Genomic DNA, 16,808 nt, shown 5'->3' on the forward strand with positions numbered 1-16,808 from the left:
GTAAATTTCGATCTCTCATAGTGATGTTCGGGTGAGCCCGTGTCGGGGCATGGATGTATTAGTAAGATAATACATCCATGATTAGGGAGAGTTGAAAAAAGGGGCGAGTCAAATCGCGTTAATATCAGTGGTGTGAACGGTGCGTCAAACGGACACGTTGTTATATTGAAATACATGTAGATAGGTAATGGTAGCCCGTCCTGCCGACGGTGAATGGGTCTACGTTACTGTACCCTCAACACCGAAGGGACGACAAACTGTATGCAAGCGCGACTAGGAAATGGCATGCATCGTGTATAGTGAACACAGAATTAATGTTTTCCTGTTTCATTTGATCGATATGAGTCCTGTGTTCCTCAACCCCTTCAGTAAATTCATGCGATCTACATTGTATATGTACTAGTATGTCAATCCATAGTGTCTTTACAAGTAGTAGTAGTATACCGATGTCGGTGCTTGGAGCAAAGGATTTTTTCTCTGATTATATGAATATTACTAGTATTTGATATTATCACGTCATCGACTCAAGACCTTGGCTTTAAATGACACAAACATTTTCGTCATGACGTGCGTGGGCCGAGTTGGCATGTAAATGGGCCGAGTTGGCATGTGAATGGGCCGAGTTGGCATGTAAATGGGCCGAGTTGGCATGTGAATGGGCCGAGTTGGCAATAACGTGGGCCGAGTTGGCGATGGGACGAGTTGGCAATGGGCCGAGTTGGTCCTACCCCCACTCAGAAACCATACGTTGCTGCTCGAGAGTATCACAAATCTCACAATACAAGACACATCGTCATTATCCATATTTATATCAATAATCAGATATCGATCTGTGGAATATCCTAGAGGCATTCAATCAATTTGTGTCAGGATGGGTGAAACTTGAAAGAAGTGTTTACGTTCGTATGTCCACAATGAACTACGACTCGTACGACGACGACTACTACTACTACTACTAGTAATTGTAGCGAGGCACTGCCACAGGTAAGATTTTCGCCTATGTTTTCAATTGAAAACTAATTTGAAGTGCAGTGGTTATATTTACATAAACTATAGAATTTATATACTATTCCTCATACATTTTGTATATGTAGCGTCACTTCACAATGTCAACGAAGGTGCTGACACTATTTTTGAAGGACCACCCTCCGCCTTCCCACATCCCAATCAAGTATTACATTGTGCCAGCAGTTTTGAAGTTGAAAGAAGCATCATTGCTATGTAGCACACATTTAAAGGTATATTATCTGCAACGGGGACTATTTTTTTGGGTAATTTCTTTCATTGAAAAATACGTTAAAACTAAACTGTAAATGGTCCAATCCATCTAATTAGAAAATTTACCTGTCTACTGGTCGTCAATATTACTCCAAAGTGACATTAGGGAGCTGTAAAACATTCGGCCGGTTTACTTCTTTTCAAACCGCCCGCCATACTTGTTGACATCGATAGAGGCAAGTCATGTGATAGTGATGTCATCATTACGCGATATATTGAGCGAGCGTGCCAGCACGAGATGTCAACAATGACATGCACAGCGCTAAGGGTCACACGGGCGGAACGCGTGGGATAGCCAGGCCAAGTGGTTTTGGGACTGATTTAGTGCTGAAATATGTATTACAATGGCATGGATAAGCGACGGCGATGCTCTGGAATACGATGTAAGTATAAACCACATTAATTTTGCGTTTTGTAAGAGTCTAAACGCCGGTGTCACGCCGATTGCAGTTAGTGAGTGACAAGGCGTTCCGTAGCTGCAATAATTGCAGCGTTTGGTGTGATTTGAGGGATGTTTCATCTGTTTGTGTGCCTTTTCGTGTTACAATGTTTAACCCGAATAAACACCGGAACACAAAAAGGCACAAAAACAGACGAAAAAGCCCCCCAAAATCGCAGCAAACACTACAATTATTGCAGCTAGGCGATCAATGAAGTTTGATACACACCGTGTCTTTTTAGTGGTCTGAGGTATAGTCGCAAACAGTGAGATACAATTACTAGCAGAACTATGAACACTTGACGCCGGAGAGTGAAGATATTACTAACAGATCAATAGAAATAAGGGCTGAACTAAATACTTATTAATCCATGTGAAAACAAATTTGCAGTCCATGAACTGCATACAATATTACATGTAGATGCCTCGAACACAACAACGCGTACTGCATGTCGAGATGTACCAATGTAGAAGTACTGAATACCATTGGTGTATTATCCCCCGGACGCGAACTAAATTTCAGTGAACAATATTTCGAATGAAAACACCAAAAAGAAAACAAAATGGCCTGGAACATGTGCACTGCAGATTTCTTTCATGATTATTTCAGAAGAAATACATATTCCGTCAAATTTCCATATTATACATGTTATGAATTCAAAAAATATGTGTACAGTCTAGTAAAGACTTATTTACTATACATTACATATAATTTTTTGCAGTTGGATTACTAATTATTCAATATGTCATTCATTATTTATATCAATCATTTAGTCATATCTTCAGATCTTTACTGTCCAGCATCAATTGCTCCTGAGGGGTATCAGCAGATTGTTTTTTGTTTGTTGTTGTTGTTGTTGTTTTGTTGTTGTTTTTTTTTTGGGGGGGGGGGCGTATTAGAAAATGGGGACATGATGAAATTGGTGAATGTGCTTTTTTTTTGAAAATTGAGATCGGCTGATGGGGAGGGAGCTAAAGTTTAACCCCAAGAGTCATTTACCAAGTGCATTTCCAACATTTCTTGTGGCTTCACCATAATAAGTTCTAAAACCTATTTTGAATTATCATGAGTTGGGCAACTCCCGAGAATGTGTTTGTTTATGCCCTAAATCTCTTCATGGGAATTGAAGACAATATTGATAATATACTATGGCTTTCAGTAATGTGTATGGTTTGAAATTTTAGCCTCAACAGCATGGCCTCTAGCATGTCATCATTTTTAAAAGAATGCTCACCATGGGAGGAGGACACTAACATTCATGGTGATGCTGTTTCTCGCCCAAATCAAGACTGTGATGGAAAGCCCTGTCGGCTAATTAACTCCAAGTACATGTATATGTTATAGTCCAGTGCCAGATCTCTCCCTGTAAAGGCCATCACTAAATTTATTGATTTCAAATGTGTACCTTCATTACCCTAATAGTTGTTGAGAATTTACCAATGAAAGTGATTCCATTGTTACATATAGGTACATATAGCACATACATGTAGGAGTAGTATTAAAGTTAAAGTAGAAGTACTTGGTAGATTTAGTTCGATTGTACAGAATGTGGTATAGGCATTGCAGATAGGGACTGACAAATAAAGATAGAGAGTGAGTAGAATATTTGAAAGTAGCTCTCAAGCTGAGGTTTACAGTAAGAACAGAAAGGACAAGTCACACTACATGCCAATTATAGGAATAAATAAATTCCTCTTATTTTAATCAAATTATGGCATCACTAAATACTAGCATGAAAATAGTGTTGATATATATGATCATGTTTTTACTCTTTCAGACTCAAATAAATAATCTCAGTGGAGAAATTACAGTCTCTGGATAAGATGGCGAGAAAGGTTGATAGCCAGCGACCGAGCCAGGTCTAATGTTCAACCATGACATCATACTTGTTGCAACATAACCTGGATGTTATTACCCTGCATGAATACAAAGTCCCATACTTGGTATGTCATCATGTTTCATTATCTTGTTGAATGCTGTCCACAATTGTAAATATTGGTCATGAAATGTTTTTTCCCCAGTGTATTAATAGGCAATGTAATACAGCAATTACCATTGTGTGTTAGATCACTTGCTGATGCATGCATAACATCCCACTCAAACTGGCTTTATTACAAGCATGTTAGCAAGGGTAAACAAAAAACATTAAAATCTTGGTCCAAATATAGAAACCAACTAGTACTACAGATACAACCTGTTACACTTCTGCAATAGTCAGTGGAACCATAAGTGAACCGAAGTGGGCCTTCAAACATCTGTAATTTGTTAACATATTCATAATAATCTATGAGACTAGTCTGGCAATATGCTGATGCTGTGAGCCTTTCAATCTATATCGATTTACTTGGTGGGCTTTAAACCCAAGCTTTACAATGCCAAATCAATGGATGGTGAAACATGGTATATTTATGTCACTGAGTCTTCAAAACATAAATAGGAGAGCTAGTATTACTTGTTACTACCATAAAAGCTACTTTGTTGTGGGTAACAGGAATGCAATTATACAGAGGATCAGTATCTAGAATCATGTATTATTCTAAAATCACATCAGCTCAGCACACATCATCTTTGACCTTTCATAAAAATAAACATTCTCACATAGGTTGAGAATAACCATCACTGGGCATTGAGTTTATGACTATGATGAAATCATGAAACACTGGCAATGTACAAATCTAATTTTTCTGTTCTTTCACCAGATGTCATTGTGCTTGCCTTGACAAGAGTTCACAGATGAGACATACTGATGGTACCACACAAAGACATTGCTTCATATAGCCAATTTACCATTTGGCAGCTTAGTTGTCCAAAATCTGGGACAGACGAGTCATCCCAAATTGCTGGGTGTATGCATTTGGGGATAACAGCCCTGATCCATTTGGTCAATACCCTGAAAGGATACCGAGAAGGCTTGCCGAGATTGTTATTGATCGATGATACAAAGATTGATTGAATACAGTTGACTTTGCGCCTTCTTCAATGAGACAACTTTGATATACAAATTTGAGTTTGTGATAGACAAGCAAACAGTTTACTATGTACTACTTTTCTAAGATATATAAACAAACTGATAAGAGTGTCATGATAAACAACATTTGAGTGCTGGTCTTGTATGTGATTTTGTTGTGTAACAAATTTTATCTTTGCACAAGTCTTTCCTTATTTCACTTTATACAAGGAAAGACCATTCATTAGTGGTCATATTCAATCTTCTAGAATTTTCTTTTGTACGATAGAAGCTTTAGGTGATGGGGATGTTGATAGTCACTTTGGGTCTTTTACTACCAGTTCCATCTCCCTTTACATTCCTTGTCTGTCCACCAGCTTTTTTTCCTGATAAAACTGATCTTTCAGATGTCATAGTCATACAGACGTCTTCTGTTCTAGTCTTGCCAAACAGCTACAGTTACAATAAAAAGAAAGAAATTATTACTGTTGTTGTGATATCTGATTACTTATCACTAAGACAATATAGCACCCCAAATCAACCCATCATATATCTATACATATATATATATATATATCCATCCATACATACATTTGTACATACATACATATATACATACACAGCTAGCCATGTATACACATATATCTATCCATGCAACCATCTATCCATATATCGAGCCATGTATGTGCAAATATTATACATAGGGGTGCAAAAGTAATGGGTATAACATCTATATATTACGTGTATGGTTGTGTATATGTGTGTGTACACTGTATACATTTTGATTGTCCAGTCAACATACACCATACATTCACACACACACCACAGGCATGCATGTATAGAGACATACAAAAGATGTACATGTGTGTATGTATAATGTGCATGTAACTTTTGTATGGTAAATTCACAGACTCGCATAGGAATACATGTATATATAAATATGCATGTGTATGGATAGATCAAATTATGAACGTCTTTGTCTTTATCATGCAGTGTTTACAACATGTATGCTAATATTGGGGAACCTTGGTAAAAGAAAGTGGTATAAATGGCTTTGTTTCCCTGTAGAGTCTATGGTAATTTTGTTTTGAACAAAGGTGAAATGAGATGGGAACCCTGTTTGATTTTACCTACTTACCGCCCTGAGCAAAAACACTTAATGTATGTATGCATGTCTGTATAGTATATAGTATGTTTGTACATATGTGTAAAAACTTGTATTATATTATACATATTGACTTTACACCATATATGCCCATATAAACAGTGATAACACACATACATCCATACATATGATATGTACATAGTGCCTAAACATGATACATACATAACGACATGTACATGTGTTTGTCATGTATGTATGCATGTATGTATGTATGTATATATGTATGTATGTACGTATGTACGTACATACGTACATATCATTGAGTATGTATGTGTAAACATTATGCATACATGTGTACAAACTGTATGTGTATGTACAGTTATGTATACATGCTGGTATGCTACAGACACATGGGCATACATGTATACATAAATATGGATGTAAATGGAATCATGTATCTGTATGTCTTTCTGTATGTCTCTGCATGCTTGCATACATGCGTACATGCATACATACATACACTTATATATACACATAGCATACGGCATACATATGAACATACACTTAACATATATATGCAGACATACTCACATATTATACGTATAACATACATTGACTTGGACACCAGACATGAATGTATACACACAAATATGACAACATGCATGCATGCAAACATATATACTTTATGTTGTACAATTATGAACTATTTCTATAACTTGTACATATTCAAAAACATGACAGTAAACAAGAATTTGTATGTAGATTTGTGTTATTTTACTTACATGCTATTTCAGTTCACCCTTCTTATTCGCATGACTTTCCCTGTCGTGGCAATTAGGGCTACCAATATGTCTCCCTTTCCACTTTTCCTGGTCAAAGTGAAAGCAAGATCAATACGGTAAAGAAATTATTAGTTGCATATGTGAAAAGAAAACCATTAAACTTCAAAGCAAAATGTATTTATAATATTACCTACTGTCATTCTTTTTGATCACCACCGCCACCACCCTCTCCAGCTCTTTCACCTCCATCATCACCAGTTGTGATTCCTTCAACTCCCAAGACAGTTGTTGATGTAGTACTCTCACCTCTCAGACACTACAATGTACACAAGAATTGATAACACATTATATATGGATATTAATATCTGGTGTGGTAGAAACAGTAATATACCTCATTACATACGATTACATGTGACATTGTACACCATAATTACACACAGACACGCACACACACACACATGACGTGTCGACACACAACTACTAGTCATCGTTACTGTGAATGCAGTGAATTTTTTTTTTTTTAAATATCAATTTATATTTTCCCTCTTTTCACATCCAAGGACAGTAGAAATCATACAGATACTAATTTTCCAGATGCATTACCTGAATTTGGATTCCATTGAAATCTCAGATACATTCAATTTCCCTTACTTTACTTGAAACAATTTCTTGCTGAGTTACAGTTGATGGAAGACATGTACCAGCAGCTCCTATTTTGAAACAAACAAATGGTGGACATTCTTAGTATACAAATGTACATAACATGTTATTTTAAAATACAATACCAAAATTAGGGAAATCCACTTGCATCCATCACATGCTGTCCTGTGATGTCTAAACACAAAGTATAATTGACTTCACCGTTGGCTTGATAGTGTCATATTTTATAGAGCAATAATGTGTTTGTTGTGTATTGTCCTTACCAGTACTGAAAACAAGTGAGGGGCTGCAAGTACCATGTAGCCCCTCACCAGTTTTTAGTACTGTCTTATGTCGAGCACCCTTATAGTTATACATTAGACTGTACACTGTAATTTATTAAAAGGAGGCTCTTACCCGAATAGATTCAGATGAAAATTCTGAGCATACAAAAGTGAATTTAATGTCATGTTACATCATGTATGTATTGGATGTTTAGACCAGTTGTCAAATATGTGTAATATAGAACTGATTGATTGATTGATTGAAGAAAGTATTCTGTAGATAATTTTTCAACCATATGTAGAAAGAATAGATCCATGAGCTATAGTATAGGCAAACTTGATAATTATGAATCAATTTGAAATGGAAATAGAGTGCATTTGTTTTATTTTGTGTTCAACTTCTTATTTCTATTACTTTTCCAAAGCTTTTTTATATTTCTGGGGTTTTCACTCAAAATTAATTGCAATAATTGTAACACTGGGTTTTTATTTTCCGCCTTGATTTAAAAAAAAAAGAAGCTTTCTATCGTTCAGACCTCTGGAAAACTACACCAGCACAAACAAACCCAGCGTGTGGAGCCGATCTGCATACAAAGTTCAGACCCAGTTATTATGTCATTGCCTGCCCACAGGCATTTGTTTCCCGAGTTATGTCTCAGAATATTTCTATCAGAATACAATAAAATGTCGATAATACATGTATCATTGATATTGACATATTTAGCCAACTATATATGAAAGGGGTAAAATTACACTTGTTTCTGTGATCGCGTAGGTCCACTCACCGCGAAAGAAAAAAATTCTCTGCTCCAATTCCCCTACATGGCGTCAGAAATCGGTCTATATCTTTGGAAGTCATGGTCCGATTGTATCAACGACAACGATTTATCGGAAGATTATTAAATTTGGGAACTAGGAAGGGACGGAAGGTAAAATGTTCGAAATGTTTGCCCACTACAACGGCCGGTTGAAAGTTCATGTTTATCATTTATGTACGGTAATGGTGGCTGCCTTTCATACCTTGTGTCTTCTTTCGCAGCGAGTGAACCTGTGCGATCACAGAAACAAGTGTGATTTACCCCTTTCATATATAGATGGCTAAAAACGTCAATATTACGATACTCCCGACATTTTATTGTATTCTGATAGAAATATTGAGACATAACTTGGGAAACAAATGCCTATGTGCCTGCCCCAAAATCTGACATTTCCAAACTTGAATATAATTACGGGACCCCTTCATGACCCAAAAGATGTCTCAAACTACCTCAATGCTGTCAAAATGATAAAGTAACTCTGTGCATACTAACATTTTGAAAGAGACAGCGAGAGCACGCTACAAATTTTAGCAACGCGACATGTCAAATGAGGCATCTTATTCACAACTGACCGCCATGGTCTTACTTAGTCTGTAGGTACGATTACCCGTTTCAACATTTCGTGATACATCGCTATTTTGACTGTTTTGAATGGCTTAAAGATACTTTTCAATATTTCTTAGTTCTTGTATGAAAAAATGATGAAAACACTCAAAAATCGAAACTAACGCTACAGCAAATTTTCAGTCAAAACAACAACATACAGTTGTGATCAATCTAACTCTGTGAAAACTTACCTGCCGATCAGGGGATTTTGCTACCGTCCTTGCGATCTCGACTGTTTCCTTCCAACGATGTTTCTCCCCTCGAATATTAATTTTCCCCTCGTTTTCCCGAATCCGAGCACGTTTCTTTCCAGTTAGCTTTAGCCGCGCCATGGCATCGCAAATTGCTAAGCCATGTCACGTCCAGTCATCAACAAATTTCAACTCTCCTCTGACAACAACATAACTCGTGGAGAAATAGAGCATGCGCAGTCTACTTTGATACCGCACTGACGTCATAGGTCGTTTAAAGGTCGATGTATTCTTGCGCGGCATTTGAATGTTTACAATTTTAAAAGCAACGTAGTTAATATTCTTTAATAATCATTTTATATATTTATGGAAGGTTGTTTGGCTTTGAACACGAGGTCATTCTACATGCTATGCCATGTGTAAAAGTAAAATCATATTGAAAAAAAGAATAAAAATAGTAAAAAAATAGTCCCCGTTGCAGATAATATACCTTTAACGAACTCACTTAGTTGTTGTATCACACTGTTGTTTATCATTTAAAAAAAAAAACCATGTTGATAAGATACATGTCATATGTATACACAAACAGCTGGCACTGATTCAACACACATTCGTACATCCCATAATGATCACATCACTTTTATAAGAAACAAATATAGAATACATGTGTGTAGTCTAGTGTTTGAATATGCTTTGCACTCCATGCACAATATAAACAGAAGTCTATATAATTAATCATCTCTAATCTATGCTGATTAATTGTAATGTTTTTGTATTGCATGATAATATTGAGGATAAATCAATTGTCCCTAATCTTAATTGATTTTGAGATTCTCGTCCTAGAAATTATTGAGTAAAACAAACTGAGATTCACTGTGCCAAGTGTTTTCATGTGAAACAGAAATAAACATGCCATAGATGAATAGAAACAATATTTTACCATAGCTTATTTTGATATAGGCATAAAATATCTAATCAGTATTGTAGTAACCTGCTAACAAAATATCTATTTATTTTAGGTCCTGTATTGTCAGCACTTGATAAAGAAACCACTGAATCCATGAGTGATTGTTGAGATTGGTGGAAAGATAGTAGCAGCTCACTGATTACATGGCTGGTCTTGGTGAATGCTGTGCTCATGGTGTTAAACAAGCCTTAGATGAACCAAAATTAATTAACTGCAATAATAATTGATTAACTGCAACCACAGTTGCAGTTAATCAGGGTACAGACAATATTTTATTGCCATGGTCACAGTTACTCAGTCCACAGGCAATCTTATCATGCCATGGTTACACATGCTCAGTCTACAGACAATCTCACCAGGGTTGCAGTTACTCAGTGTACAGACAATTTTCAAGTTTTGCAATTCCAAAGTTTTATCATTTTCTAGCTCACCGTTTTCAGTACCTTTCTGCCATTTTTCACTGTAATAGAAAGGTGGAGTGCTTTGTTTAATCAATTTAATACATTTAGTTCTGATCTTGCTGGTTATTAAAGCACCCCATTTTTATGCAAAACCAGACATGTCTGTGAATTGTGTTTTGCATATTTTTGTGTGGTGATTATTTGTAAGAAGTTGTTTTTTGTGTGTAACAATTTAGCTGCATTATTATTTTAGCTTGAATTGAGGCATCTGTGAAAATCAAAAACAGCTACATTTGTAGACTAGACTGGGACAATGCCTACTGGTTACTTTATTAGTGACTCTGTGCAAGTCAGACAGTCACTGAACAATCATTGAAACTTAGTGTATGTCAGTCTCTGAATCCCAGTCTATGAATCCAGTTAAAAGAGTATGTGTTAGTTAATCAATGAAAATCGGTGTAAGACAGTTGCTGTATCCATTATGTAAAAAGTATATATTATAGTCAGTCATTGATAATCATTGAAACTCTACCCATGTCAGTCACTGAACTGGATTAAAATGGCCATATGGATATGAGGATTAGCTATTTATTTTGGATTTTAAATTTATAAAACAATGTGAAACAACATATGTTAAGTCCTTTGTTTGTAACTCAAATTCTGAAAGATTAATAAATGTATAACATGTTTGTTATTGTATGTACAATATCAAACTTTTTACACATTATTTTAGCTTTTTACAATGTAATGACTTACATAGACTTGGTCAGTATTATTTCACATTGAAGGAAGCCATGATAACATTGTTTCATAAATTAACAATTCAAAATAAATCCTCATCCATGTATGGCCACTTTAAGGTAGTGTGTATGATTATAGACAAAAATAGCTTGACTGAAGAATTGAAGAGTCTTTTCCTGTGTATTTTAGTCACATCACTATAAAGCAGATATGTGTGTATGCTTTTCTTTAGTGCAATCATACCGTTTCCATGCTATAAACAGTCTAGCATGTTCAAGGTAGTGGTAATCTGCTGTATTCAAAGAATTCTATAAGAAGAACCTATGGAAATCAAGATGGTGGACAATTTGAATTCATATGATTTATCCTCAGTATATTAGTGTGAGCAGCACATTCTACACTGTTGTTACAGTACTTTACTTGAGGATCTGTAGACTGAAAGATCCAGTCTTGTGTAAACTCCTTCATTACATCTGAATGGAATATTGAGTTGCTGCCCTGCAGCTTTATATCCTGAGAATTTGACATGTGTTACTGTTGTTGACTGTGAATGATCATGTAATATTCTGATGTAATACTTACCTTGTTGGGTATGCAAGTTTTTTATATTAAAATATAATTTTCAATTTGATTTATTTCATGTTTCTATACATTATGTAATGTAATGTAATGTAATGTAATGTAATGTAATGTAATGTAATGTAATGTAATGTAATGTACTGTAATGAAATGTAATGTAATGTAATGTAATGTAATGTAATGTATGGGTGGGTGGGTGGGTGAATGGATGGATGGATGGATGGATGTACATAGGGATGTAGCTAATTTTAAATGTAGCCAGTAAAATGTGAAACATAGGCAGTACTATATTATCTAAGAGTGAGACCAATGATGGAAATATAGTGGTTGAAACAATGATTTTGTAGAGAAATCCGTAAAAAAGGAGTATACTAACCATGCATCCACCTATGGACACATGCTCATATGTATAACTGTGTGTACATGTAAGTTAAGACAATGGGCCACAAGTGAAAATAGAAAGTTAAAAGGAGATAATGAGGGGTTATTTAGAACAACAACTACAACTGTGATTAACTAGAAATATTTATTTATAAGATGAACGCCTGGTGACTTACATTTCATCTTAGCTACTATGTCTACATACTGATGTGATAGGTGTTTAGTACTTTGGCCTTGTATATATTTCAAAACAACACAAATTAATAGGTATGCCCAATTTTATTCAAATATTGCTACCCTTAGTTGACTCTAATTACTAAATGTGGGTCTCAAAATACAGTGGACTCAGGCATAGGTGGCCATTACTTATAAATTCCCAAAGATTTTTTTAATTCTTCATTCAGCCAAAGAGAATACAAGTGAGTGAGTAGGAGTCACTACACAAGTAATGAAAACAACCTCTATAAGGGCACGAGTGTCATCAGTCAGCCTGAAGAAGCATCCATGAAAGGATACAAAACTGAAGTGCAGTAGGATGAAACAGGATACTTTGCCACAAACGATTCTAATTATGCTTTAAGCTAATCAAAAATTCAAGCCAAGTTTTGTCATTGCCAACAATACTTATTGAAATTTAGTAAATACTGTACATGTACCTTTCAACCAGACTGAATATAATAGTCATTATTGTCGTGAAATTTAAGTCCGGTATAAAACTTCACCTTTTCATTATTAGCATCAATGGTTTAGTAAAAACAGTAAATTCTGTTGAGTCCGTCTCGGTGCATTTCTCAAATTATTAATATCTATATATAAAGTCTCATTATCTCTGCATGAGAAATATCTGTACCACTGCACTGTCTGTGTTGAAATGGTGCGATGTCCCTCTTTTAAAGTCTCGGTGTCTATTAAACTCGCTACTGGTTTAATTTTATTGCTGGAAAATATGTAGAAGGGAACCTCTCTGATGTCCACTGAGTTTTTTTTCTGACCTCTGCATGGTTTGTTCATATCTTTCCATTCTGCCTGTGGATGGGGATTGTGACACTGTATGTCTCATGTGTAGAGAAGGAACTGGATTTGTCGAGTAATACAACTTTGAAGGCTGACCTGTCAACATAAAACATCAAACAGAACAATGTTGAGTCATCATTTTTAATCTCAAAATGAACATGAAAAAAACACTCAACATAGGAACCAATAGTTGAAATTGGTGACAGAATAGCTATGTAATAGAGCCCTAAGAAATAATAAGGTGTGTGTGTGTGGGGGGGGGGGGGGGTACTTTTTCCAAATGGGTCCTCAGGGAGGGCCATAGTTTAGAAAATGGAAATTGGTGTGAGGAGCAGAGTGGGTCTCACAGTAGTAATGGGGGAACAACATTACAAGATATTGGTAATAATGTGGTGGAGTTGAGATGTTGACCAATCAGCCCTGGGGTTGTCAGTTGTGCACTCCATCTAGGCTTTGGTAGTTCCGGCCTTCAGCTCAGCCAATAGATCAAAACACAGGCTTTGATACAAACACAAACTGTGATGCCTTTAAAAATTATCAATGTGGTGGGATCTTACTACAGAAAAATTATCTGTTTCCAGTGGGATTGAACCCAGGACCTCCTGACGACTAATCTTGAGCTCTAACAACTATGCCACAGAGAGGCAGTTAAAAATGTTTTTCATTAAAATCTTTTTACAGGGCATGGTCATTTGTTGGAGAAAGAAAATTGAGGGAGGGTCACTTTTTACACCCCCCCCCCCCCCCCCCCCCCCCCCCCCGGCTAAAAAAAAAACATAAGTAGAATTACATGTTTCTCAATTTGACAACTTTCAGTTTGGATATTATTGCTTGCATTACCTGCAATGAATGTAAAACATTTTGGAATTGAAAAATGAAAATAAACACTACTACAACTTTACACTCTACAAAATGGAAAGGGAAATAACAACTCAAAATAACAACATTGGCATTTATCACTCATCATCATCATGTCCCTGTAAACAGATTCACTTGGCAGCTCAGTATCGCATGTATTAATCTCGTTACATTTTCACAGCTGGTTATCTGGGGACATGACCTTAAAAGTTCAAAAGGGTCAAGACAAAATTGTTGGTTCGAAAAAATAAAAACTTCCAAACACTATTTCACTTTCAGTCACTGATGACATATATCATAATAATTTGTGTTATTTATCACTCAAACATTTGCCACTATTGCACTCTGTACTGAGCCTCAGTATAATACTCGTGTAACTACACTAAAGTATGTGCAGACTATTCAACCAAAATTGTTGGGGCTGACAACTAACAGTTAAACAAAACACACAATTTAGTCAACATCAGGAATGTGCTAATGATTACAGTTTAAAGTCACTTGTGAGCTTAGGGACCTGTCAGTTTCTTCAGCCTGGAAGGGGGGGGGGATTCTTAAATTGGGCCGACAAAAAGTCACTGACCCCCCTATCTGTAAAACCAAAAACAGGCTGACCCCCCGCCCCCATATATATATATATATATATATATATATATATATATATATATATATATAGAAGTTTAATAGCATCTTGACAGTGAAAGGTATGGGAAAACTTTAGCAGGGAATATGTATATCTCATTGGGGGGGAGGGGGGTCCTATGGGGTCTATAAGCCCTGGAGGTTTTTTACTTACATCTTGACAGTAAGAGGGGAAGAGCTTGAGACTGGGATATGTCCATCTCATGTGGGGGGGGGGGTGTCCAAGGGGGTCTCCCTCTAGAAGCCCTGGAGGATTTTTACTCTTATAAAAGCCATTTTTTAGGCTATTCAGACCCTTTCAAGCAATAACTCAATCCATGCTTTACAAGACAGTACCATCAAGTATCAGAAACTATTCTTTATAACTTACATAGGGTTGAAATATGTTCTTAAAGTTAAACAGTTAAATGGCATCATTAAATACATGTAGTAAAGGTCAGCACATCTACTGGTAGTATCATTGGTAGGGGAGATTTGGAGTTTAAGGCAATGTTAGACTACCTTGGCAAACATTTCACATCTTTAAAAGACAATATCATCTCAAATTACAATTGGGTGAAAATATTTAAGAAAAGTTCAATACCATTATGACAGGTTGTTGGTGCATCTGATTGTTGGTTGAATGCAAGAGTGGCCTCTGGGGGTGAGGGAGTCCTTGGGGTTTTCCCCCTGGCAGATCTGCAGTTTTTGGCTTCTATTAAGACAATGTTTAGGTTATTCATTGCCTTTGAGGTAATATTTCCAAGCTTCGAATAGCTAACGTAAATGTAAGTTTTAAATGAGTTTCCCATGTCACATAAAAATGGCCCTGTAACATTGGTATAGTGGCATTAATATTGCATGTACAGTAAAGTCACTGGTATGTTAGAGAACTTTAGGAATTGTCATACCAAGTGTATAATAGAAACTGGAATCTGATGAGATGTGGTGATTTGTAGTGTCAATAACATGTAGTGTCCAAAATAGAAAGTGTATTAATCCCTTCTGACAAGTTCATAGTGACGAGTAAGGAACATTTTAGATTAACTTCTTTTATAAACTATCTATGAAGATTACCATTACAAAACCTTCAAGTTCACTTTTGCCCCAAAGTGCAATATAAGTGAAGCACTGATTGTGAAACAGCCAAGCATTTACATGACATGTTCTGTAACTAGTGTGGTAGCTAGGTAATACATGTATATGTATATTTATTGTTATGCGTGAACTAATAAGGAATATTAAAGAAATCATGTAAGAAACAGGGAGAAGAACAAATATTGACATGTACCACATTTCAGACAAGGCTATATGCCATTGTAGAAAGAGGATTTTTTTCTTCCATCACAATCCAAAACACAATGACCCCCTATCCACAATTTTGAAAACAGCATGACCCCCCCCCCCACTGCCAATTTCAAAAACAGGGTGACCCCCTCCCCCCACCCCCAGGCCGAAGGAACTGACCGACCCCTTAATCCTATTCAAGAATGGTGATGGGTCATAAGTAATGGTGTTATTTGGTATTTACGATATTCAAAACTATTATCAATGCTGACGGTATATTTTGAATATGACGATGCCTGAATAGAACTATTAGCTCACAAGTGACACTGACTGTGCTGTGTCACCGTGAACGTACACAGAACGATCGTCAGACAGTAATAATGGACGGGATCACAACAAATAATAAAATAATAAATAGCGTATTGAATATTTAGATAAAGTTTAAATTTCTCTACCTGTGACAAAGTACATGTAATCTCCACAGACTAGACACGCGTGACGTATCCGATACTCTGTTGTTTCCTTCTCGAGATAAAGCGGTAAGCCATTTAAGTCCTCTCTCCTCTCGGACAGCTCTGTTTGATCTCTTTCTCCAACATATTTAGAACGTATACTTTGGTTATATAACATTTACTTCCGCGTTTCCGGGTCAACATTGTGAGGACCCACCAGTCACTCTTCAAAAAAAACTACACAAAACTTTGATGACGCTCTTTGACGTAACAGCAGATTTTGTATGACGCGAAGTGACGTTTGCGCAAGAGAGCACATATTTACTGAAGGGGAGCTAGGGATGCTAAAATATCGCCTACAAGAGAACGTCATACATGTTGACTAAATAAGTTATCGAGGAGCCAAAGAAGTTGTCGAGG

General features: G+C 36.3%; 1 protein-coding gene and 2 long non-coding RNA genes across 5 annotated transcripts; 1 reads left to right on the forward strand and 2 right to left on the reverse strand.

Annotated features, from left to right (window-relative positions):
* The first annotated feature begins 1,401 nt into the window (after window positions 1-1,401).
* LOC144444466 (uncharacterized) lies at window positions 1,402-5,130 on the forward strand. Its single transcript, XR_013481841.1, has 3 exons — window positions 1,402-1,661; window positions 3,496-3,661; window positions 4,418-5,130. It is a non-coding gene; the product is annotated as an uncharacterized LOC144444466 (long non-coding RNA).
* LOC144444465 (uncharacterized) lies at window positions 3,421-9,315 on the reverse strand. Of its 3 annotated transcripts, XR_013481839.1 has the most exons (5): window positions 9,091-9,315; window positions 7,156-7,262; window positions 6,747-6,868; window positions 6,553-6,639; window positions 3,421-5,118 (listed from the first exon to the last, which is right to left on the reverse strand). It is a non-coding gene; the product is annotated as an uncharacterized LOC144444465 (long non-coding RNA). The 3 variants fall into 3 exon arrangements; XR_013481840.1 differs by lacking the exons at window positions 3,421-5,118; window positions 6,553-6,639 and having other exon boundaries at window positions 6,746-6,868; window positions 7,204-7,262; XR_013481838.1 differs by lacking the exons at window positions 3,421-5,118; window positions 6,553-6,639 and having other exon boundaries at window positions 6,746-6,868.
* Window positions 9,316-12,287: 2,972 nt separating this feature from the next.
* LOC144444463 (uncharacterized) lies at window positions 12,288-16,636 on the reverse strand. Its single transcript, XM_078133886.1, has 2 exons — window positions 16,392-16,636; window positions 12,288-13,269 (listed from the first exon to the last, which is right to left on the reverse strand). Exons 1-2 carry the CDS (start codon window positions 16,564-16,566, stop codon window positions 13,091-13,093), a joined length of 354 nt encoding a protein of 117 aa, XP_077990012.1. The 5' UTR covers window positions 16,567-16,636; the 3' UTR covers window positions 12,288-13,090.
* Between the last annotated feature and the right edge of the window lie 172 nt (window positions 16,637-16,808).

The sequence above is a fragment of the Glandiceps talaboti genome, chromosome 13 (genome assembly GCF_964340395.1).
Source record: "Glandiceps talaboti chromosome 13, keGlaTala1.1, whole genome shotgun sequence".
NCBI lineage: Eukaryota > Metazoa > Hemichordata > Enteropneusta > Spengelidae > Glandiceps > Glandiceps talaboti.

Coding starts and splice junctions, on each gene's coding strand:
- LOC144444463 (XM_078133886.1), bottom strand. CDS start 16,566: ATGTTATATAACCAAAGTATACGTTCTAAATATGTTGGAGAAAGAGAT. Junction 13,270..16,391: donor TTACATGTACTTTGTCACAG/GTAGAGAAATTT, acceptor TTATGTTGACAG/GTCAGCCTTCAAAGTTGTAT.